A 26,469-nucleotide genomic window follows, 5' to 3' on the forward strand; every position below is an offset into this window, starting at 1 on the left:
TAAGTACCATCCTTCCTGTTCTGAATCAGGTTATATTCTCTAAACCTCAGGGAGGTTTACACACATCATGCACACACATACATAGATACTTTTTGTGATTGGAATTTTTGTATCTCAGAATTGTGGTAGGGTCACAGCATTTCCAGTACCATATCCAGCCATTTTGTCTGGCATTAGCACTGCATGTCCTCACCAAGGGGCGGATTTTAAGAGCCCTGCTCGCCGGTGCGCCTATGTTCAATAGGCCTACCGGCGCGCGCAGAGCCCCGGGACTCGCGTAAGTCCCGGGGTTTTTTGAGTGGGCGGGGCCGATCGGCACGGCGTTTTGGGGGCGGGATGTGGCGTTTCGGGGGCGGGCCCGGGGGTGTGGTTTCGGCCCGGGGCGGTCCGGGGGCATGGCCTCGCCCTCCGGAACCGCCCCCAGGTCGCGTCCCGGCGCGCTAGTGGCCCGCTGGCGCGCGGGGATTTACGTCTCCCTCCGGGAGGCGTAAATCCCCCAACAAAGGTAGGGGGGGTCTAGATAGGGCCGGGGGGGTGGGTTAGATAGAGGAAGGGAGGGGAAGGTGAGGGGAGGGCGAAAGGGAATTCCCTCAGAGGCCGCTCCGATTTCGGAGCGGCCTCGGAGGGAACGGAGGTAGGCTGCGCGGCTCGGCGCACGCCGGCTATACGAAATCGGCAGCCTTGCGCGCGCCGATCCAGGATTTTAGCGGATATGCGTGGCTACGCGCGTATCTACTAAAATCCCACGTACTTTTGTTTGCGCCTGGAGCGCCAACAAAAGTACGCCAACGCGCCGTTTTCAAAAATCTACCCCCAAGTGACTAGCTGTTATTAAAACACGTCTGGGAGAGCATGTCTTCCCCTATTTGGATGATTGGTTGATCAGGAGTTCATCTCAGCAGGGGCAGAAGAATCTGTGCAGCCCATCATCTGGATGTTGCAGTGTCTAGGGGTTTTGATAAATTTCCCCATTATCCCAATTAGAGTTCAGTGGGATTAGATAGGAATCAAACATAGGCCTGTGTCTCCAAACAGAGCATCATGCCTTAAATAGGAAAGAGTTCAGAGTCTGCAAACACCCTCGCAAAAGAATTAAGAGACAAACTTTTGATTAATTTTTTATTGAAAATGCTTAAGTCCTCAGCTTGAGACTCCATGCATGTCATTTCTAATTCAGCCCTGCTTGACAGAGAAAGCAAGTTTGCTTACCTGTGCACATGATTCTTCATAGACAGCAGACTTCATAGACTCTCCTCCCTGGAGAGTCAATTACCTCACTAAAGCTTACTAAGCTCTGAAATGGACTGAGGGGGCTCATGAAGCAGCACATGTGTGGGAACCACCATGTATGCTCAGCAAACTTTTACTGAGCTCAGCGAGATAATGTCACCTACGTGTCATGGCTAATTCATCCTGTTGTCTACTCTGAAGTTCCCCCCCCCCCCCCACTGTATTCTAATGCCCTCCCACCGGACCTCTCTCTGACTACCTCTCTGGAATTGGCATTAATGATTTTGGAGGGTCTCCTCTGCAACAGCAAGAGGGATACCCTATTAATAGGTAAGCAAACTTGCTATTTTTTTTTTTTTTTACAAAATACTTCATGCCTCATCTTTCCTCTTTGTTTTTAGATAAAGCTTAGCATGTAAATGCCAGTAGAAGGCAATACTCAACTGTGAGCTGCAGTATTGTTAGAATGGCTGTTGTATCCCTCTTGCTGTTGCAGAGGAGACCCTCCAAAATCATTAATGCCAATTCCAGAGAGGTAGTCAGAGAGAGGTCCGGTGGGAGGGCATTAGAATACAGTGGGGGAGAGGGGAGGGAACTTCAGTTTCCTGGGGTGCCAGGAGGGAAGGAGGGGAAGCTTGGTGGACATTTATATTGCATGGATGGTGTGCTGGGAAGGAGGCTTGGTTAACATTTGTATTGTATGGATGGGACACAGAGAGAGGGAGTGTGGATTGGGAGACATTTGCATCATGCGGATGGTTTGTCAGGAAAGAGGATCAATGTTCGAGGATCTTTTTAAAAATGTACTGGTTTGAGGGGAGGCAGGGGTGGCCTACTTTGGGGAAGCTTTTCAAATGATAGCTGGTTAGTATTCCTTTTCAGTCCTCATTGGCTAAGTTAGAAGGGCAGCTAGCTGCATAAAATACTGTATTAAATCTAGCTGAACAAATTTGACCATAAATTTACCTGAATTTTCAGCTGAAAACTTACCTGATTAGATTTAGCTGAAATAATTTCCTAAATTTAACCAATTAAAATTAAGTGGTTATTCTTGCCACTTAGCACTTTTTTTAATTGACCTGCAAGTTATATGTCACTAGAGAGTAGCAGGTCCAACATCACAAGGGAAACCTCCATATGGGTCCGATTCAAGAGTTCTTATTCTTGTCCTATATTTAGTAATTAATTTGGATAGGGCAAAAGAGTGCCTACATAAAGAAAGTCTTATCCAAATTAATTTTAAATAGTTAAAATTACTTGGTTGCAGAGTTCTTGCATGGTTATGTGAATTCTTTAAAACTAGGTCAAACAGGTGGCTATAAATTAATAAAATGTGCCCTGCTTGGCAGATTTTGTAGCTAGTCCCTATAAGACTTTCACAATACGTTAGTTGTTGGTGGTAGTTACAACTGGCTTGTCTTTAATTTCCAACCCCCTCTTCCCCCCATTAATTACAGAATATGCTCAACAAAGAAAAACATACTTTCAAGGCTTCTTCTTATAAGTAGCATTTGTAACTATAGTATAATATCTGTCAGACAATCATCCTCCCTGACTGGCAGAATAATTTGATTTTTCCCTAATACAAGAAGTTCAGGGCACTGGGTACATTTACTCTTTCTATAACTTACATCACTAGAAACTACTGTTAGATCCCAGAACTGTTTGAACAGTTGGCTCATTCCTCTACCTTCTCTCTTAGTCCATCCCTTTCACCATTAAAGGATTCTAAGTTTATACCCTGACAGTTACCATGAGTAAGGGTATCTAACAATCTCAAAGGATGTACCTTCTCACATCTCGTGACTGTAGATATGTGGTATACCTTCTGAGAGACACAGCTTTTCCCAAGGACTATCATGATCTTTCCTTGGTGCCAGTGGTAGCCTTGCCATGGAATTAGTCAACTGCAACCTGCTCCAGGCAAATGTTTCTGTTTCTTTCTTGTCTGAATCCCTCTGTCTCTCTCATAAGGAATAAGCAAAGACCTTGATCCTTCTCACATATGCCCAGTTAACCTGTGAACTCAACAGGGATACTCCTTGGTCAGACTATTGTCTAACCAACCGTAATGCTATATATTTGTAGCAAGTTTAAAGATAAATGTAACATAATTTAGTAAACATAAATCACTAATACTTTTTTGAAGTGTGCCACTTGTGTAATTTATCCCTTTCCTGTAAAAGGAAAGGGTGGTATAGTGTGAATCTGCTAACCAGCAGGCACAACATTGCTTAGAGCAAAGTCCATTCCCCATCATCGTTCTGTAATGTTTTGTACTTGTACTTTCAGATTGGGTAAATTCTCATTTGTACTAATTTTCATTCATCTTAGCTTGAGCATGTATCAGAAGGGTTCCTTTGGCTTTCTTCTGCTTTGTCACAAGGGTTAATTGTTGGCAGCCATTATCTCTTATTCTGTTGCACAAATGCAAGTATATGCCAGATCTGAACCCCAAACTGATACAGCAAGGATCCTATTTGTGGCCTTGTACACTATCTTAGCGCTATACCCAACAGAACCTTGCACAATAGCCATGCAAGTGAAGGAGTCTGTCAGCCAGCTTGTATGTTTCATCATGAGCTTTTGGATAAAAGATCTTGGGGCCAATGCAATAAGACCTTATTGAGCACCCGTTTTCCTAACACGTGTGCAGCCACATCCTCTGGGCACCTGGTGCAGTATTTAAATGAGGGGCTGTGTAAAAATGGACATGCTAGGGGAGAATTTTGCATCCCTAGCGCTCAACTATATCAGGTGCCCACAATTGTAATGGGCGCTCAATGCAAGCGTCCATTTTTTCCCACTTCTTCTGGCTGATTTTGCTGAGGTTGCTGAAGATGCCTAGAGCTAAGCACCCCTTGTTATGGGCGTCTAAATTGTGTGTCTAGAAGAATTTTTTCTTTTAAATCAAGCCAGTATAAATTTATTTTTCAACACTGCAAGCAGTATATTTAAGTGTCACATCTATACTAAGTAGGAAGAAGCACATAGGATTGTATTTTTAAATTTCTCATTAGCCCTTGATCGTGGATTGACTTTACGCCACCTCCGGAGCTGGAGTTAAATTAGCTGCATTAAAAAGTGTGCATTGGGTGTCTAGCGCTTTTCTGCATCGGGGGGTAATACCTAATAGCCTCATCTACATGGAATTTACATGTGATTGGCGCTATCAGCTATGCATTTGGGTGCTTTAATCTCCTTATTGCATCGGGTGCTAGTCTAGGCATCCAAAATACATGTCCAACTGTGTGTAAACCTGTGCGATAGGCTGGGTGTATTTATTGCATCAGCCTGCTTGTTGGCCATCTCCTATGTTCAGTTTATCCCAGGGATGAAGTCCAAGTGACTGGTTTGTGAATCAGTTTCTTTTAAATATAGAACCCACAGAATGCAACGAATCTCCAAGTATACTTTGGATGAACTGTGCTGTATACTTCTAGCATTCAGAAATCCATTGAATCTAATCTTTTATTCTATTTCAGAGCACATGGGCAGAAAAGGAAAGCACATTAAAGAGATCAGAAAAGGTAAAACAAAATTTTTTTCTTAAGTTCAACATGTAGTATTCAAATTAGAATTAAAAACAGGTATTTGGAATGCTCAACATTCTAGAAATATATAAAGATAATAAACCATTATATGCAGTATCCATACCACAAATATCAACTTGAGCAACATAAATCAAATGTATAATGTGGTACTATGCCAGTTAGTGGTTTAGTTATAGTGCTATGTACTGCCATGTGGAAGGACCCAATTTGCGCCTTGAGTCAGATCATCTTTCTCCCTGGATTGGCAGGGTGATGAAATGAAGCAGAGGCAGTGTTCACAACTTCCTGGAGGGGAAGGGAATCATTGTCATTGCTTAAAGACATCAGGAAGTCAATATTCAAAGTGTGTTCAGCGCTATTCAGCCAGATAAGTGTAACTTATGCAGCTAAATAGTGGCTGCTGAATATGTACCTATGTTCAGCTAACTACAGATAGTCTTAGCTGCATAATCACTGTCATTTCAGCTAAGCTAGATGTGCCATAGAGCAGGTCTAAACTTAGCCAGTTATAACTTATATGGATATGTGTGGATGTATATGCTTATATTCAGCGGCTCGTAGTGCTGAATATAACTTGTAACTTAGCCAGATAACACGATAAGTTATATCTGGCTAAGTTTCTTAAACGGCCAACTTTGAATATTGACTTTATAGTGGCTGGATGTAGGGTCCAAGATTTCAGGATTCCAAAAAGAGCCCTGGTACAAGGCTCCTGGCCAAGGACCAGGAACATTGCTGCAATGACCAGACTAGGTATGTTGTGGAGGGAGATATAAAGTAGGGGAAAGATCCCTGGGTAGTTGTAAATTAAGGCGCTTGGTTGTTGGAAGTACAAAGGAACAGGAGGAAACTTCCAGATCCAAAAAAGAAATCCAGTGTTGGTATTACTGTTGGCCATTTGGTCTTTTTTATTTGAGATCATTCAAATTAAATCATTTCCCCTGAGTGCAACATCCAGTGTTGAGTTCTAGTCTTGAAAAATGTAGCAAAAGATTGTTTCTCTGAGGACAAGCAGGATGGCAGTCCTCACACATGGCTGACATCATCAAATGGAGACTGGCATAGATTGTTAAATATCAGCATTAGTAAAAAGTTAATAGGCACTCTGGGCATAGTAACAGATTGGTTCAGAATTTTATATTCCTTCTTATTTGCTAATATGATATGCTGAGCGAGTCTTAGATCCATTTTGAATAATTTTCAAGAAAATATTGTTGTGATCTCTTTATGTTGGTATATCTGCACCTTTAAGGAAGGTAAATGGGGGCTGAGTCAAGCCTATAATGTTGACAAAAAGCAGAAATGTATTAGGAATCTCTGGGGTCACTCTCCGTCCCACTTTTGCAGCAGCTGCCTTTCCTCCCTTTCTGGGCCTTAGCATGCCATCTTTGTGGCATGGCCAGGCCCTACAATCTTTTGCTACATTTTTCAAGACTAGAACTCAACACTGGATATTGCACTCAGGGAAATGATTTAATTTGAATGATTGCAAATAAAACCCTGGATTCCCTGCATCACAGTACAGAGTGCACAGCCTGAGCCACGGAGCCATTCTCATATTTTATTATTATCTTTTTTAATTCTAGCATGATTAGTTCTGCCAGTAGGTTTATTTATATACTTCTAGCACTAGTGGGATGTTAGAAACACAGTTGGACAAATGATATTATGGGGCAATATTTGACTCTGTTGTGTATGTCATACTCCCTCCACATATACACAAATTCACTGGTAAATTAATATTGGAATTTAAAAAAATGTATTTAAATATTTTTTTTGTAATTGAAAAATATTTCCTGGAGCTATTCTTTAAAAATTTGTTTCTAAAAAACAGACATCCCCTTTGAGGTAACAGTCAAACTTTCAGCACTGTGCTAACATTCTTAACGATTTGTCTTCAATGAATTCCTATTAGTTATCTTTACTAGTACCAGATTTTTTACCATTATATTTGTATACAGCATCACAATCAGCCTCGCTCCTAGTATGATTCCATGTTGTTCATATCTGAAATGCATACTTGTTTGAGATCCTTTTTACTAAAAAGATAACTATCAGACATCTGTGTGCAGTGACATGTAAGCGCATATATGGCCGCATGTAATTTTACATTAGTATTTTATATCCTGCGCATATCATAAAATACATGTTTCTCTACCCTGCAACATAGGCGTGTATGTATGCTTATGTGTGAATACATGCAGTATGTTGAAACCGAGTATTTCAATGCATTGAACATGCATACTTTTCCTATTTTAAAAATATATGTGCATATATTTTACATGTGAAAATTAAGTAGAACTTGCTCGTGTAAATCTGTGCATAATTGCATAATTGACATTACCAGTTTTACCAATTAATCCACCTGTTCACCCAATCCTTCTCCAATTCAACAAGACCTTCCTGGTTCTTCAGCTTGAACTTCCTCCCGTTCACCCAGATCTCCCATCTGGCCAATAGTACACAATAAACATGTTTAATATTACTTATGCAAGATAATCAGCTGGTGCAAAATTACACAAGTAAGCTGGTAAATCTCCATGTATAAGTGTCTTTTAAAATAGCAACTTGTGCACATAAATGTTGGCCTCGTCCAAGAATGCCCTTAGACCATCCCTTTTACACGCGAATATGTGCGCGGAAAGCAAAAATACATAGCATATATGTGTGTACGTGAGTTTACACACATATAAGCTAATTTTTATATGCATAATTCTTTGAAATTTCACCCCTAACCTCATATTAAGTACGTATGATAAGTTAAAATCCTTTGTGAGGATCATCAGTTAAGAATATAGAATATAAGGTGTGCTCTGCTGAGTCACCACTATGAGCTCAGCATACTGTTTCTGACACTGGCCAATATGAGTCACAAGTTGTCTGGAAGAACCCAAAGAGAGTAGATCCATTTCTTGTTGCTCATTCCCAGGTATAACGGTGACTTTCTCAAATCTACATGGCCAATTATGGTTTATGGACATTTCCTCCAGGAATTTATTCAAAACATTTTTAAACCCAGCTATGCTTGATCACGTCCCATGGCAACAAATTCCACAGCTTGATTGTGTGCTGAATGAAAAAATATTTACTCCATTGTTTTAAATATGCTACCTGTTAGTTTCAGGGTATATCCATAGTCTTATTTGAAAGGGTAAATAACCATCCTCTATTTACTTATTCTACCCAGCTCATTATTTTATACGTTTCTATTATATCCCCTCTCAGTTGCCTCTTCTCCAAGCTGAAGAGCCCTAACCCATTACATTTTTCTTTATAAGGGAGCCTTTCCATCCTCTTTATCATTTTTGTTGCCCTTCTTTGTACCTTTTGTAGTTTGTGTTATTTTTTTAGATCAGGTGACCAGAACTACACACGGTACTCAAGATATGGTTGCACTGTAGAGTGATACTGGGCAAGATATTATGATATTTTCTCTTTTATTTTCCATTTCTTTTTGAATAACTCCTTACATTTTATTTGGTTTTTTTAAACTATTTATAGAACAAGCAGACAAACAACAATGCAATAAACTATATAGTACAGATACATGAACCAGATATTGATAATCCATCACAGATCCTACAAACATATCATCCAGGATAGAGGCAATCCAAATAATAGATACATTCCCCCAGTTTCTTCCACCCTTCCCACCCTAAAACAGCAGAGCTGCTCTAACATGCAGGTTGTCAACAATCTCCATGAATTTCCAGCATGGTCTCCACACACTGTCATATACAATATTTTTCTTTGGAAGTGAAAAAGTTAGCTTTTCTAATATTGCAATATACTTTACTTGCTTGTATCAATGAGCAAACATAGATACAGACTTCCAATATGTTGCAATTGTAAAATATGCTGCAGAAGTGATCATACAGTTTACGTTGAGGGCTACTCAAGATGACATCCTTCCACAGCCCTAAAAGGCTCAGCACTGGCTGGAGATGTATACAACATCCCAGTATTCTGGTGATTATTGTTTCAACCCTAGCCCAAAATTCTGTCAACAGGACACATCCACCAGACATGAATATATGTCCCAAACTCTCCACAACCTCTCCAACACAGATGACTGTGGGGAGAAGGTGATGTAATAGAGGTGATACCTATAGATTCTCTTTACTAATTGATACATAAATTCAACCCTCCTAAAACATATTGAGACTTAGTGCATTTTCTTCCAGGTAGTTCCCCAATCCCTCTCTGCCAAACGCAATCCCAGATTTTTGTTCCACTTATTTATCAGGTCAGTGAGGGGATCCCCATCTTCACAGGATAATATATTAGTGCAATATAAAAGAGAAAATATTTTACAAACCATCTCAATCTTTAGAAGCACTATTTCAACTTGAGAGAGTTTCCTTTGCACTCAGGACACTCCTTCCAACCTAGACAAATAAACCCTTATACTATCATACATTTCTCTTGACTTTTTCCTCAGATCAAACTCTCCCATAAAAGTGTCAAGAGAATGGCAACCATGTTCATCCCATAATTGCCCTACAAATTTTAGTCCCAGGTGCTACCAATCAGCAATCTCCATGTAAAATGTGTCCATCAAGATATTGGGGTTGTCTTTTAGTAGAGCAAGTAGTGTTTGTATACCCAAGAGGATGTTCAGTTGTTTACAAAGTATGAGCCATATCTTAATTATATGTGCAATGATTGGGCAGGACCTCAACATACATCAAACCCTCGGAGAGGAGGGTGTTAAAAATAAAAGAAGGGGAAGATGCACTCCATCTGTATCTCTTGCCTCCAGGGAAAACATGACTGCTCATAGTTCCTACCTAATCACCTCAGCAAACATGCTAGACAGTAGGCCTAATAATAACCAACTCTCTTCCCCTCCCCCCAAAATAAATAGGGATATTTTAGATTTGGAAAAAAGGGTATCTTACTATAAAACTCAAATGAACTGGTCTCAAAATAAAGAATGATATAGTCAGAAAATCTTAAATGATCTTATTCATCAATAAGCCATGGGAGCAATAGATCTGGCCAGCTGCTTGCTAATTTGTTTGAAACTCAGATTCTAATTTCATTGAGGGCATTAGGAATGATAAGAATAATTGGATTACAAATACTGAGGGAGAGAGACGAAGAAATGACCCAAATATTAAACAAATACTTCAGTTCAGTGTTCACTAAAGAAGATTCTGGAGAAGGACCGTTACTAGTTGATAAGACTGGATGGGGGTGGAATAGACCAAATTCTGTTTTCAGAAGAGAATGTATGGGAAGAGGTAGGAAAACTGAAGGTGGACAAGGCCATGGAACCGGATGAGGTACATCCCAGGATACTGAGGGAGCTCAGAGATATGCTGGCGGGTCTGCTGAAGGACCTGTTCAGTAGATCCCTGGAAATGGAGGTGGTGCCGCAAGATTGGAGAAGAGCGGTGGTGGTGGTGGAAACTTGAGGCCAGTTACCATCATCTCGGTGGTGGGAAAATTAATGGCAACTCTGCTGAAGGAAAGGATAGTGAACTATCTACAATCCAGTGAACTGCTCGATTCAAGGCAGCATGGATTCACCAAGGAAGGTCCTGTTAGACAAATCTGATTGATTTTTTTTGATTTGGTGACTAAAGAATTGGATCGAGGAAGAGCACTCAATGTGATCTACTTGGATTTCAGCAAAGCTTTGGATATGGTCCCGCATAGGAGGCTTGTGAATAAAATAAGAAGCTTGGGAGTGAGCGCCTAGGTGGTGGCAAGAATTACAAACTGGTTGATGGATAGAAGACAGTACGTGATGGTAAATGGAACCTACTCTGAAGTAAGAATGGTGTTGGGGACTTCCGGGGATGAGGTCACCCAAGGAGGAAGCTTGAGAAATTAGCTGTGCGGCCCCCTCTCTCCAAATCTACTAACATCACCTAACGATTCAGGCCATCGCGTTCCTGCTTGTTGCCGAAAGCGAAGTGACTCTCTAGGGACCAAAATTGCCGTGGTTCCAGGGACATTCGAGGCCAAGGAGTGTGGTATGCGCCATTGCAGCTCCAAAAGCATCATGGAGCGAAGAAGTCACACAGCCAAGATGGCGACCGGGGCCGACAGCGCAAAACACCTGGCATCTGTCTCCGAAGATATGCTGCTCCAAATCTCGTCTAGAGTCTCGGCTGCCCTGGATGAACAGTTAATTAAGATATAATCAGGGGGAGCTGCTGAGCGGAGAGGAGAGAGAGAGAGGAGTTCTGCTGCTGGCGCCTTGACGGCTTGTTAACGCCACCTGACACCCTTCGGAACAGCGGCGGGTTCTGGACCCGGAAGGAGACGCCCAGTGACGTCAGCAGCCTGCGTCTGCCTTTAAAAAGATCTGCAGACGCTGGAAACCCCGGGAGCTGCTGAGCGGAGAGGAGAGAGAGAGAGGAGTTCTGCTGCTGGCGCCTTGACGGCTTGTTAACGCCACCTGACACCCTTCGGAACAGCGGCAGGTTCTGGACCCGGAAGGAGACGCCCAGTGACGTCAGCAGCCTGCGTCTGCCTTTAAAAAGATCTGCAGACGCTGGAAACCCCGGGAGCTGCTGAGCGGAGAGGAGAGAGAGAGAGGAGTTCTGCTGCTGGCGCCTTGACGGCTTGTTAACGCCACCTGACACCCTTCGGAACAGCGGCGGGTTCTGGACCCGGAAGGAGATGCCCAGTGACGTCAGCAGCCTGCATCTGCCTTTAAAAAGATCTACAGACGGCGCGTCGTCGCCGTTGGCGCACTACCTAAGCCGCGCGCTCCATAAGGGGCGCGCGGCTTGGACCGGCTTAGACCGGCGAAGGCGAAGAAGGCGCCCAGGACTCTATTCCAGGACATCGGAACCTCTGGTACCTCTTCAGCTCGATATTGCCTTGCTACAGAAGAGTGAGTAACCCCATATTCATTGGCTTTAACGTTTCCTTAACACAATGCCTCATACTAAAAGAAAGGGAAAGGTCAAGCAGGAGTCCTCAATACCAGCGAGACCTATCCCTACTCAATCAGTGATAACGGGATTTTACTCACCGTCGGCATTTTTAACCCCTGAGAGGCCTATTATAGAGGTAGACAAGGAGCAAGTGTCTCCTCTATCAGGCGAAGTTAGTCTAAGTCCAGGGGCCCCATCAGTGCCGGCTCCCCCTCAGTCTACTGCCTATACCTTGGAGTCAGGCTCACATACCATACGGAAGTTGTTGGTAGTAGGGGGCTCAAATGAGGAGGCTCCAGGGATAAGGTCAGTACAAGAAAGCGAGCTTGGTGAAGCAGCTGTTACATCTCAAATGGGAGAGCATAAAGTCGGTGGAAAATCTAATGGAACAGATGGGAGTCCAAACGTTCCTGGAGAGAATACTCCTTCTCCAAACCTTGGGAACACTGACAGACAAGAACTGGAAGGGAACCTTTTGTTATCATCAACCCCAATTGTTAAATCTGTAAACCCTAAGAAAGTTTCCTTAGAAATGCTATGGCAAGCGATAACTGGTCTACAAGTAAACATTGCAAATTTAAATGATAACATAAAAGAGATGCAGAATGTCATATTAAATATAAATCCTTTGGTAACTAATAATAGTGCGACGTTGGTAAAGGTGGAGGAAGAATTAAACTCGATTAAGAATGTACAGTTTAATATCATTAAAGGAGAAAATGTAATGGCCAAGAAAGTAGAAAACTTGGAAAATGTAGTCCGTTACCAAAACCTTAGAATAGTCAACTTCCCTAAGTGTAGATTAATGTCATCTAAAGAACAACTGAAAAATTACTTTATAAATGTTCTTTCAATAACATCTGAAAACCTACCTTTAATATCCAATGCGTATTTTATAGGACAGAGTAACCAAAGTAGCAATGTAAATGCAAATCAAGAATATCAGGAAACAACGTTAAATGTCACCGAATTACTAGAGACATCTCTCAGTGCCCAGGTAGAGAGTAGGGGTACCTTGTTAGTAAAGTTTTCTCAGTCAGAAGACAGAGATAAAATTTTAAAACAGTTTATGTTAAATAGAACCTCTCTCTACCTGGGCCAGAAGATATGGATTTATCCAGACATAGCAAGAGAAACTCAAACTAGGAGAAAAAAGTTTATTGCATTAGCAAACCTTGCCAAAACTTTTGGGATTCGTACCATCATAAGGTTTCCATGTAAGTGCATAATGTGGGTGAATGATAAAAAGTATATATATTATGAACCACAGAACCTAGAAAAGTTCTTAGAAGGTCAGAGGGCTCAGGCAGAAAGAGACAGGAATTCTAGTCAGGATACTGTTGGGTCTTAATGCTTAGTCGACTTACTTCTGTTAATTTTGTTCTAAATTTATTTCCTATAAAGTTTCTTGCTTATAGTGGCTCCCTAGATTTGTTTAGTAACTGGAAGGTGATAGGATATGATTGTTAGATATTGAAGTTGTAATTATGGTAACCTTTTCTTCCTCAAAAATAATTTTCATGGTATGAACATTATTGAAATGTATTTCTGATTTTATTTTGTGAATTAAAATCATAAATAAAGAATTAAAAAAAAAAAAAAGATATAATCAGCCATGGACGACGTAAAAAGTGCAGTGGAAGGCCAGGCTAAAAGGTTGGATGGAGTTGAACAGTGTGTGGGTGAACAGAACTGCACTTGCTTTTCTGCTGCCTCGTGGCAGCAGAAAAGCAAGTGCAGCTCCTACATGATCAGCAGGTTGCTCTCCTGGAACGGATTGAGGACCAGGAGAATAGAAATAGATGTAACAACATCAAGATTGTAGGTTTGCCGGAGTCAGTATCAGAGACAGAGCTGTACACTTTTGTAGAAAAATGGCTCCCAAACAAGATAGGCTTAGCCCAAATAGCGGGGCAGCTGCGCTGCGAAAGGGCTTATCATGTGGGCCTGGCCCGAGACACGGGAAGCAAACTGTGGCCAGTAATGGCCCGCATACTTAACTGTTTGCATAAAGTTCATCTAATGAGAGAGTACAGGAAGCAGCCAGCAATTGAATACTCGGGGAGTCGAATTTTATTATTTAATGATTTTTCAGCTGTGGTGGCAGCGCAACAAAAGTATATGGCCCCGATGTGTACTGAACTGCACAAACACGGCATCCCTTTTGCGTTGCTCTATCCTGCCAAGCTGCACAACCATCATGCCAACAGGACTGTATTCTTCACAAAAAAGGAGGAAGCATCCAACTTTTTGGCAACTCACTCAGGAGGCAAATGCCTAAACTAATCACTGCCTAAAGCTTTAAGGGACCGGAGCATTGCATGCTGGACGACCACTACGAGCGGTATGGCTGGTCAAAAGTTTTATAAACTTGCTACAGCTGGGATGCCGAGCCAGGATGATTGCTATGTTTTTGAATTGGTACCCGATCCCGAGAAAATTCATGGATATACCGTATTTTTTGCTCCTTAAGACGCACCTAGGATTCAGAGGGGGAAAATTAAAAAAAAATGGTGTGCTAAACAGGCTCTGTTCCCGGGCATCTGTGCGTCTTATAGCACCGGTAGCCCCTGTGACATAGTAAGGGCAAAGGGACGTTGGCGCCATTTTGATTACTGGCAGCTGACAGCCCAAGTGCAGGAGATCGCTCCCGGACCCTCGCTGGACCACCAGGGACTTTTGGCAGGTCTTGGGGGGGTCAGGAGGGTGGGGGGTTGTAGTTAGCTGTTTGTTTGTTTTTTAATATTCGCTCCATAAGACGCATAGACATTTTCTCCCCACTTTTGGGGAAAAAAAGTGCGTCTTATGGAGCGAAAAATACAGTAGTTCTCCTACACTAGTAGTTCGCTGGCCTAGATGAGTCAGCTCAGATGGCGGATTTCTGCGCCTTTAAGTGTGGGGACTGCAGGTGACAAGGGCCTTCCTGCAACTACGAGAGAGTTTCAGCTTACACCTGAGTAGGCCTGGGCCCATGCACCTCGTGTGGAATACCTGGGTACAATTCAATTCCTGTTACATTCTGTTGGTTTATCTGTTAAAATGTTTACTGTTGATATCATGTCGGCTATGCCATATATCTTTGGGGGGGGGGGGGGTTGGAGGGGGATGCCGGCATGACCTACCTCGGTGGGGAGTGTTGACATTCTGAGCCTCCTAGAGCTGTGTGTTATGCTATGTTGGAGTGTGAAGGTATATATGTGGTGTGCATGTGTGTGGTAGCTGAGGAAAGGGGCAGAGGCGGGGGGGGGGGGGGCAAGGTGGAATACACACTACAGAAACACAACAACTGTCTCAACTGGACAATGTTTGCCCTAAAATATTGTTTTTACCATATGATCCCGGAGGCTCAGGCTGGGGAGCCTCGGGAACCCTGAGGATACCAATTTTTACGGTGCGCTTAAAGGACGCCGATCCTTGACTAACTAACCAAAATGGCTACTGTAAGGTTCACCTCATTAAATGTAGATGGTATCCACTCCCCTATTAAACGGAAAAAATTGTTGACGGCCTTTAAACGATTAGGGTCGCAAGTGGTATTTCTTCAGGAGACTCACTTAACGGCAGGAGAACATGCCAAATTACAAAGGGAATGGGTGGGGCAGTGCTTTTCCTCTTCCTTTTCATCCAGGAAATGAGGAGTGGCGATTCTAATACACAAGCAATTACCCTTTGAACTAGAAAGATTGTGGCAAGACACAGATGGCCGATATGTCATTGTCCAGGGGACGTGTAATCAACAAAGGCTGATTTTTGCAATGTGTACGCCCCAAACGAGTACTTGCATGATTTTTTTCACTCACCTGGTAGGGATATTGGCGGAGCTTTCTGACTGTGCCCTGGTGATGGGCTTCCTCTCTATGACCGAGTTGATCTCGCTTAGCCCTGGGGCTCCAGAGATGCCGTCTCCACCCCTAGGTCAGACCAGGGTCGAAGCAGATGAAACAACACAGTCTCTGAGATTGGGGAGGAGAGAGACGCTGACACCGGAGTCAGACGGAGGTAATGGAGACAGAGCGAGAGAGGGAGATGTGAGATCCCCAGAGGGAAGAAGCACATCTCTACTCAGCCCCGAGAAGGCTAAACCGGCTGGAGACATCATGGGCAATAACACGCTTCAAGAAATGCCAATGTTAATTCCAGGTACTGTGTTTTCCCTGAAAAAAACCCCCGATAGTAACTCTAGATGCGGTATGGAATGCCTTGATATCAATAGAGTCTGCAATATCGTCATTAACGCAGGCATTTTTGGAGTCTAACAAAAGGGGGTTAAACACTGAAAAGACTGTGAAACTACATCATGAGAAAATGGAAGAAGAAGTAACATCTATGGAAAGTACTCAAATTAATTTGATTAAATCCAAGGTTATCGCTGAAAGAAAATTTGAAAATATTGAAAATTCCCTTCGATATTTAAATTTGTGTGTGGTTAACTTTCCTGTGATAAAGAAATTGACACCAGTGGATATATTTAAAAGCTATCTGCTAGAATGCCTCAAGATTCCAAAAGAGATAACTCCAGTGATTACTAAGGCATTTTATGTCCCTGGTAAGGCAATGGCCCCACTGGGGGCAGAAACAGAAGAACAGCGCTCGATGAACATTTCTGAATTATTGGAACTTTCGTCTCAGACAGAGATTCAAACAAGAGGAACTTTATTAGTTTCATTTGCCTTTGAATCAGATAGGAATTTAGTATTGAAATTCTTTTTTAAAAACAGGATGGCTCAATATTATAAGCAGAAAGTCTGGATTTACCTAGACATTGTCTGCTTTACACAAGAGCATAGGAAAAGGTTCCTAAATATGAGGCCTGAGGTTATAAATCGTGGAGCTACAATGTTATTAAGATACCCATGTAAATGCTTAATTAAATTTCAACAAGAAAAATATGTATTTCTAGAGCTGGAACAACTAAGAGGATTTCTAGATGGCAAGGCTTGAATTGTGCTACTAAGAAGGAAAAGGGGATATTATCCTATGTGTTGGCTTATTACTATTGTGTTTGTTTTTCTTTTTGAGAGCTTCAATTTCAATATATCTTTCCTCCCATATTACCTTAATAATTAGAGATCAGGATTGATTATGATGGTAAATATATGTATTGCCTAAAGAGAAATGTTTGTTAGATCTCTGTTTACCTCGATTTATGATTGTAATATATCTGAAACTGCAAAATAAAAAATAAAATAAAAAATTTTAGCAGCTGTATTAGCGGCCAGGCTGAATTCCATACTACCATCGGTCATCCATCTGGACCAAACGGGTTTCATAAAAGGGAGACAAGGGATGAAAAATGTACTGAGGCTGATTGCTGCAGTAAGCTACCATCCGCAGTCTGAAGCACTTATTTTGAGTCTAGATGCTGAAAAAGCTTTCGACTCTCTCTCATGGGATTACCTATTTTGGAGCCTGCAAAACTATGGTTTCTCTGGAAACTTCATAACATGGCTGGGGGCTCTGTATAACAATCCAAGCGCTCGGCTCCTTATTAATGGTACATTGTCAGAGCCATTCACTCTACACTGTCAACTCTTCTTTTTGTCTTGGCACTAGAGCCCCTGCCATCAAACTGCGACTCGATAAAGAGTTTTGGGGCCTCAGTATAGGGAAACACCAGCTGAAGTTAGCGATGTTCGCTGATGACATCCTAATGTTTTTGGGCAGACCTGGGCACAGTGTCCCAGCCATAATACAGAGTTTCTCCCAAGCTAGACCACTAAGTGCTGCCTATCTTGCCTGGAGGACCTTCAGTTCCTTCCAGTGGTCTCCCGTACACTCTGTTCCGGTCTAGCTCATCTGTTCTCCACTAGCTGCGCACCCTTGCTCTTGGTGGGCACACCTTTCCGCTACTTCTTCGGGAGACCCTCTGAGGCCCATCTAAGCCCAGGCAGTCCGGGTACCCAAGGGCTCAACCTACAGAAACCCCGGACTGTTATTGGTGAAGTTCCAGCTTGCCTCTGTCTCCTCGTGTGCTCTGCCTCCTGGCAGCAGGCGCCTTCTGGGACCTCCCTGAGGGCCGTATCAATCCTGCGCCAGACCAAGGGTCCACCTCCAGCACAACATTGTAGTGGTCTCAGCGAATTATCTGGGAGCCCTAAAAGAAGAGCGTTACAGTAATCAATCTTAGAAAATATCAAAACTTGTACTATGGTTCTAAAATCGTTAAAATATAAAAGAGGTTTCAGTGTAGCTTATTAAAACCATCTTTGATCATATTACTAATATTTGTTTTCATATTTAATTCAGATTCCAAAATTAGTCCTAAATCCTGGGCTGACTCTACTAGGCTCTAATTAGAGGAGTCAAAATTATAAGAGTTAATTACATTAGGCCCAAGTCTGTTGCTTAAATACACTATTTCAGTTTTTTGATTATTTAATGCCAGTTTCATGTGTCTTAGTAATTGTTGAATTGAAGATAATATATACCCCAGAGTTTAAGTATTTTCAGTGGATTTGTTTATGGGAAGAAGAATCTGCACATCATCGGCATATATGTAAAAGTTAGACCCAAACCGGATAACAACTTGCAGAGTGGCAACATATAAACATAAAACAACATTAACGACAGTGATGAATCCTGAGGGACACCTGACGTAAGAGGAATTGTTTTGGACTTCAATATACCAATTTTAACTATATAAGAACGGTCATGTAAAAAAGATTCAAACCAAGACAAAACTTTTCCAAATAATCCAATTTCAGTGATTCTGTTTAAAATAGGATTGATTGTCTTCAAACTTCGTATGAGTGATTCTCCATATTGGTTTAATGCTCTTTTGAGAATTCACAAACCAGCTAGATGTTTGAGATCTTCACAGCTGAACTTTCTTGAAGTTCCTTCTATTCGTCAAGCTCGCTTGTTCAGTACTAGAGAGACTTCTTTCTCAGTTGCGGCGCCCTCCCAATGGAATTTGATTCCACTGGATTTAAGATCTCTGGATGATCTTAAGAAATTTAAAACATCTTACAAAGATTTTCTTCTCACCCGTGTTTTTGAGTCGTAATGTAACGAAGTTAATGTAATCTAACTGATTAAGAATTTTTTCTTAATAGTGTACTTGAGATGTACTGTAATGAAGCTAATGTCATCTGACTTCATATACAAATGTGAAAATGGTTTGTTTGTTGACCTTATTTTTGATGATTTTTATTGTCTATAACATTTGTTGGTTTAAATTTTGTTGAGTTCAGTTTTTGTGAAACTTTTAATTTAATTTTGTGTGTGTAATTATGTACATCGCTTAGGCCAATTGTGTTAAGCGATTAATACATTTTTTAAAAACAATTACAGTATCAAACGCTGCAGATATATCTAACAATAAATAAGATTGATTAAAGTCTATACCTCTAAGAACAGTATCTGTCAGTGTAATTAAAAGCATCTCAGTGCTAGAAAATTTCCTAAAACCAAATTGAGATGGATATAAAACATCATTATCATCAATGAAATCAGCTGTTTTTGTACTACATTTTCTGTACATTTACCTAAAAAAGGGAGGTTTGATATAGGTCTAAAATTACTTAAAATTGTCATATCTGCTTTCTTGTTTTTAAAATAGGTTTTATAGCTGCTGCTTTTAGGCTATCAAGAGAAAGATTAACAATATCAGCAATTGGTTTAGCGATAATATTAGATACAGTTTTTAATTGTTTAATCGGGATTGCATCAAGAGGATGACAGGCCTGGTTCATCCTTGTAATAATACTCTCAATTTTGGTCGAGGCAACTAAATCAAGGGCAGACCATGATCTATCAGATGTCTTATGTAGTGTGATCTTCTGACCTGAAACTTGGGGAATGTTATTAGTTAGTAGGGATGTGAATCGTTTTTGAACGATTAAAATTATCGTCAGATAATTTTAAAATCGTCCAAAATCGTTAGAGTGCACGATACAATACAAATGCCCCCGATTTATCGTCAGGGGCATTTGTATTTATTTATTTATTTTGTATTTTTTATTTTTATATACCGACATTCTTACATCCGATGTAAATCATACCGGTTTACATTAAACAGAATAGCAGGAAATAAATTTCCATAGTCTAATACAAAGAACATTTCTAATTAAAATTATTAACAAGCAAAAGGAAAAGGTAAAGAATTGGAATAAAGTTTAAATAAAAGAAAAATATAAAAGATTTTTTTTTTTTTAAAAGCACAAGGGGTGCACAAAGGGGAGGGCCCGTATGACATAGTGAGGGCAAAGGTAGCGCCGGCGCCATTTTGAATATTGGCAATACGGCCCGCGTGCAGGAGGTCGCTCCCGGACCCCCGCTGGACTTTTGGCAAGTCTTGTGGGGGTCAGGAGGCCCCCCCCAAGCTGGCCAAAAGTCCCTGGGGGTCCAGCGGGGGTCCGGGAGCGATCTCCTGCACTCGTGACGTCGGGAGCCAGGAACCAAAATGGCGCCGGCGCTACCTTTGCCCTGTCACATGATAAGGGCAAAGGGCCACCGGCGCCATTTCTCTTAACGCAGCCGTGGCCAGAGAGCTGGAGATCGCGCCGGGACCCCCCCACTGGACCCCAGGTAATTTAAAACATTTTGGGGGTGTTCGGGAGGGTGGGGGATTTGTTTTAAAGGTTCGGGGTGGGTTTTAGGGTTGTTTTGGTGTGCTGGTTTTCCCGCCCTCCCCCGATTTACGATTTTTAAGGACTTAAAAAAAAAAAAAAACACGACGATCAGATTTCCCTCCCCCCCAGCCAAAATCGATCGTTAAGATGATCAATCACACGATTCACACCCCTATTAGTTAGTCTTTTCACCTTATCATTAAAAAATTAGGCAAATTCATTGTATTTAGAGTCTGTAATCTCAGGAAAATTATTTAAGTTTCTTGATTTAATGAGATCCTGAACAAAGGAGAAAAGGACTTTAGGATTAAAATTGAAGTCATGAATTTTCCTTGCATAAAAATTGCGTTTTGCTTTAGTTATTTGAACTCTATATCTGACGAGTAGCATACGGTATTCTGAAAGAAATTGAATAGAAGGATTTTTATGCCATGCACGTTCCTTCGCTCTTAGTGCCCTTTTTAATTTATTTATTTATTTATTTTATTTAAAAACTTTTCTATACCGTCGCTAAGTTATATACCATCGCAACGGTTTACAAATAGGCACATAGACTAAGGTAAGTAAATGTAGGATATCTTACATTCTAACAGGTGCCAATAAAGTTCGGTTACAATTTCATAAATAAAATCATTATTTGAGTAATGTTGGTCAAGTCCAGGTATATTATTGAGTTACTATCGCTTTGAAATATTACTTCTTAAAAGTAGGATTGATTAAATTCATTCTCATCTGCATTACCTTGTACTTTCATTCTCTACCCTCCACACTCTTTAGTGAAGGCTTTTTTAAAGAGCCATGTTTTTAGATTTTTCTTAAAAGTTTTGAGATTATTCTGTAATCTGAGTTCGGGTGGCATAGTGTTCCATAGTATGGGCCCAGCCAATGATAAAGCCCTTTCTCTCACTTGGGTTAATTTTGCTGACTTTACTGAAGGGATTGTTAGTAGTGCTTTGTTTGCTGAGCGGAGGTTTCTTTGTGGAACGTGTACTCGTAAGGCTGTGTTTAGCCAGTCTGCTTCTTTATCATATATTAGTTTGTGTATGGTGCATAAGGCTTTGTATTTTATCCTGTATTCGATGGGCAACCAATGTAAGTCTGCTAGAGTTTCAGTTATATGGTCCCTCCTCTTTTTTCCCATTAGTATTCTGGCTGCAGTATTTTGAAGTATCTGGAGTGGTCTTATCGATGTGCTTGGGAGTCCTAGTAAGAGTGCGTTGCAGAAGTCAGTACTAGAAAAGATAAGTGTTTGCAATACTGTTCTGAAGTGGGCAGGTGTGAGTAATGGTTTTAATCTTCTGAGGACCATAAGTTTTGCGTAGCCTTCTCTTACTTTTATAGATATGTGTTGCTTCAGGTTGATTTCTGGGTCCATTATTACTCCCAGATTCCTTACTTTTTTGGCTAGCTCAATTTTTTGGTTATTTCTTAGGGTTATCTGTGTTTGAATGATTTTAGTATGTTTTCTCTCAAGGTGAAGGAATTCAGTTTTGTCAATGTTGATAACCAGTTCCATCTGGTTTAGTAGTAGTTTAATTATGTCTAGGTACATGTTAGCTAGACTTAATGTTTTTTCAATTGTGTCATCTATTGGTAGAATTAATTGAATGTCGTCTGCGTAAATGTAATGTATTTCCCTAGGCCTGCCAGCAGATGACATAAGGGTAGCATATATATGTTAAAGAGGGTAGCAGACAGCGCTGAACCCTGAGGTACTCCTGTTTCAAGTTTAAATTTTTCTGATAATGTGTTTTTTATCTGGATTTGAAAGAACCTGTTGTTTAGGTAGGATCTGAACCAGTTTATTGTTTTGTCACATAATCCAATTTCTTCAAGTCTTTTTAGTAGTATTTTGTGGTTTACTGTATCAAAGGCTGCAGATAAGTCTTTATAAGGATATAAGGATATAATGTTTACTGTTATCAAAACCTCTTAGTATGTTGTCTGTTAGTGAGAGAAGTAATGTCTCAGTGCTGTAGTGTAATTCTTTTAAGTCCTTGGAATACCAAGGAGCATTTATCTTCCTTGTTGTGTTAACGTGTTTTCTAATTACTGGATTGAGATTATCGGCAGGAACCTGTAATAACTCATACCATGAAGCCGCTTCCTTATCAATATTTGTTAATTCTATTTTTGCTAATGCTTCAGGCAAATGCTCTTTTAAATTATCAAAACTAATAGGCTTACAAAACTTAAACAGTCTTATTTTTTTTAGAAAATTAACAGTGAAGTATTTATCAAATAATGATCAGACTATGGGACCAGTTGGTATGTCAGCGATGAGAGGTTTTCAAAATACTGATTAATAAAAATTAAATGTTAGTGTTTTACTACTCAGATGTTAGAAAATGGAGGAAAAAATACCTCAGAGCTTCATGTTTGTTTTATGAAGAACATTCAACATGTACGAGGTAATTGTAATCACTGGTCTTTAAAAAACCTCCAACCATCCAAATTTTAATTTGAATTATAATCTTGAAAAAAATTTTATCATGCTTTTTTATTTTTGTTTAAAACTGATGACATCAGCCAATGTTTCACCGTTAGGCAGCTTCAAGGCAATTGCTACATGAATGAAAAAATATATCATGAACAACACTCCTCCATTTTCTAACATCTGAGTAGTAAAACACTAAGGGGCGGATTTTAAATGCCCTGCTCGCGTAAATCTGGCCGGATTTACGCGAGCAGGGCCCTCGCGCGCCTATTTTGCATAGGCCGCCAGCGCGCGCAGAGCCCCGGGACGCACGTAAGTCCCGGGGCTTTTTAAGGGGGCATGTCGGTGGGCGTCGTCAAATGACGCGGCATTTCGGGGGCGTGATGCAGCGTTTGGGGGGCGGGCCTGGGGCGTGGTTTCGGCCCGGGGGCGTTCCGGGGGCGTGGCCGCGCCCTCCAGAACAGCCCCCGGGTCGGGTCTTGGCGCACCAGCAGCCCGCTGGCGCGCACGGATTTACATCTGCCTCCGGCAGGCGTAAATCCATGGATAAAGGTAGGGGGGGGTTTAGATATGGCCAGGGGGGGGTGGGTTAGGGAGGGGAAGGTGAGGGGAGGGCGAAATAAAGTTCCCTCCGAGGCCGCTCCGATTTCGGAGCGGCCTCGGAGAGAACGGAGGCAGGCTGCGCGGCTCGGCGCACGCAGGCTGCCCAAAATCGGCAGCCTTGCGCGCGCCGATCCCACATTTTATAAGATACGCGCGTATCTTATAAAATCCAGCGTACTTTTGTTTGCGCCTGGTGCGCGAACAAAAGTACGCGATTGCGTATTTTTTTAAGATCTACCTCTAAAAGTTGATTGTTAATTTTGTGTAGTGAAGTATTTTTGTATTTGGAATTTTCATTGCTTTACTCAATACCTTATGTTGTGGATTTTTTCTAATAAAAATTAAGTCCAATGTGTGATGGGCTTTGTAAGTTGGTTTGTCAACAATCAGATTTAAGCCAGTGGCTGCTAGAGTATCAATAAATTTCTTACATGCTGCCAAGCATGGAATACTATCAACATGTAAATTAAAATCACCCAAAACCACAGCAGGTGTACTCACTCTACCTCCACCTAATCCTGGGTGCCTCCAGGATCAGGTGAAGGTAGATTGAGCCCACCAGAAGGCCATCCTGAACCACCACTAATGAGCCACGAGGAGGAGGTCAAAAGCCCATTAATGCCAATTTTGCAGCCACAAAGGCCAACAGCACCTGCACCATTAGCATCCCCCCACCTGAACAATCCATATAGGAGCAGCTGCAACAGCTACAAAGGAAGCAAGTAGAACACTGCAGACATGTACAGGCAGAGCTGTTGGGGCTAAGGAGGGCTGTAAACAGACAAAACTGGATTCTGCAACAGCAAACAGCAATCCAAACCCACAATCGGGCCGATTCAGTAAAGTCCGCGGAAGAGCGGGCGAATGCCCGCTCTCCCGGCACGCGCACAGGCCACTCGCCTGTGCGCGTGATTCAGTATTTAAATTAGGCCCGGCGGTAGAAACGGGCAAAAGGAGGAGCTAGGGACACTAGCGCGTCCCTATCACCTCCTTTTGGCCCGGAGCGGCGGCTGTCAGCGGGTTTGACAGCCGACGCTCAATTTTGTCGGCGTCGGTTCTCGAGCCCGCTGACAGCCACGGGCTCTGAAACCGGATGTTGGCAAAATTGAGCATCTGGTTTTCGACCCGACAGCCGCGGGCCGACTTCAAATTTTCTTTTTCTTTTTCTTTTTTTTACTTTTTTTACCCTTCGGGACCTCCGACTTAATATTGCCATGATATTAAGTCGGAGGTCCCGAAGGGTCCTCCGACTTAATATCATGGCAATATTAAGTCGGAGGTCCCGAAGGGTATAGCCACATGGCCTCTAAGGTCATACAACCACACATATACGATAAGCCAGTCCTGGGCTCTGCACAGATTTCCTGTGCTGGCTAAATGGAAGAAGCCTGCTGGGCCCGTCCTCACTACAGAGTTCCTGTGCCGGTATGAAGAAGGTAATTTCCATTGTGCTTTTTAGGTCCTGCAGACTAAATATATAGCCCTCCTCCATGTTCTTTCCATATTCCATGTTCCTTAAAGTGTTATCCTGTGTTGCAGCTGCTATCTCTTCTCATCATGTCTCATCTCCTACTCTGGATGCTGATATCTCCTCTCATCTCTCCATGCTACTGTGTCTTCACCTAAGCCTCCTTTCTCCAAGCTGCTGCATCTTCCCCTGGGGCTCCTTTCTCCATGCTGCTGCATCTTCAACTGGGGCTCCTCTCTCCATGCTGCTGCGCTCTACTGTCCAGATGCTTTAACTTGAACTTTGCTGCTGTGGTCTTAGGCTGTCCCCTTTGAATGCACTCTTTCAACATGGACTGTCTGGGGCCCTTGGCTTTAGAGCATATAGTAATGGTGAATATAGCTGTTACGTTACAGCCCTACTATAGCTTTAAGGGTGCCACTTCCTCTTTCTATGTTTTTAGTAATGATCATTATTATACGTAAAGGTTGACATGCAATGCCTGTATATATCATTATGCCATTTCAATCTATTATTGTACAGATGTTCACAGAATGTGCTGTTGAAGAAATGTGCAATGTTTTTTACTATTTGCTATCTAATCCTTGCACAATGTGATTACCTAAGATATTGTCTTTATTTCAAACAATGCACTACATGGCTTGCTAATAAAGTGCTCACGGTTTTGAAAACACTAATTTATGATTATGTCCCTTCATTGTGTGATTTAAGTGATTATGGTTCCGAAGGTTTAAGGTTTGCTCTCCACATGACCATGCCTGCTACAGTGGCCTGCCTCATTCCAATTGCATATTGAACAAGTATGCAAGACCATATGGGCTATGGCAATCCAATAAGGCCAAGTCAATAAGAAGCACGAGAGAAGGGGCACTCCCTATTGAGTGCCCGCTCTTCAAATGCGCACCCAGTCACCTCTCCTGGGCGCTCGATCCTGTATTTAAATGAGGGGCCACGCTAAAAAGGAGGTGCTAGCGACAATGTGTCCCTAGTGCCTCCTTTTTAGTAAACCCCCAAGAAAAGTGGGTGTCAATGTGTTAAAAAAAAACAAAAAACAGATGCTCAATTTTCCGAGCATGGTTTTTCCAAACCTGCTGACAGCCATCGGTTACGAAAACAGACGTCATTAAAAAAGAGCATCCATTCTCTTAACCTGACGGCCGTCACGTTTTTTTAATGACATTTTTGTTTGTTTTGTATTTTTTTTGGTTCCTCCGACTTAATATCGCTAGGATATTAAGTTGGAGGTTGTAGAGAAAATCTGTTTTTTCAGCTTTTCTGTACACTTTTTAAGGCTGCTCATAAATGTACGCCTGCCCTTGGGCAGCCATTAATTTCTGAGTGTTAAATGTGCGGATTGGCCGCACATTTTACTTTAAGTATCACAGGTGAATAACTAATAACCTCATCAACATGCATTTACATGTGATGAGCAGTATTAGTTTCCGGGGGGGTGGGGGGGTGGCCACGCCTTTTTGACACACTACACCCCACCCCTTACAGTATAAGGGGGTAGTGGACGCGCATCTAAAATGAGCGTCCAAAGGTCTAATAAACAGTGCTTTTGGCCAAATGCACTTTACAGAATCACCCTGATTGAAAGCTGCGTGTCTGCTGGTAAGGAAGACAGGCAGAGGTAAAGAAAAAGCTCCTTACTGGGGCCCACTATTGCCTCTTGTTGCCTTCTTCACACAGCATTCCATTTGGTTCC

General features: G+C 41.8%; 1 protein-coding gene across 5 annotated transcripts in view; it reads left to right on the plus strand.

Annotated features, from left to right (window-relative positions):
- NPHP1 (nephrocystin 1) overlaps nt 1-26,469 on the plus strand; it is a 382,880-nt gene that overhangs the window by 347,473 nt on the left and 8,938 nt on the right. For 3 of the 5 annotated variants that reach the window (XM_029594329.1, XM_029594331.1, XM_029594333.1), the window contains one exon: nt 4,716-4,760. In XM_029594329.1, coding sequence (XP_029450189.1) covers nt 4,716-4,760 — 45 coding nt within the window. Of the gene's footprint in view, nt 1-4,715; nt 4,761-24,832; nt 25,430-26,469 lie in introns of those variants that run through there. The other 2 variants (XM_029594330.1, XM_029594332.1) reach the window with 2 other exon arrangements.

The sequence above is a fragment of the Rhinatrema bivittatum genome, chromosome 3 (genome assembly GCF_901001135.1).
Source record: "Rhinatrema bivittatum chromosome 3, aRhiBiv1.1, whole genome shotgun sequence".
NCBI classification, from domain to species: Eukaryota; Metazoa; Chordata; class Amphibia; order Gymnophiona; family Rhinatrematidae; genus Rhinatrema; species Rhinatrema bivittatum.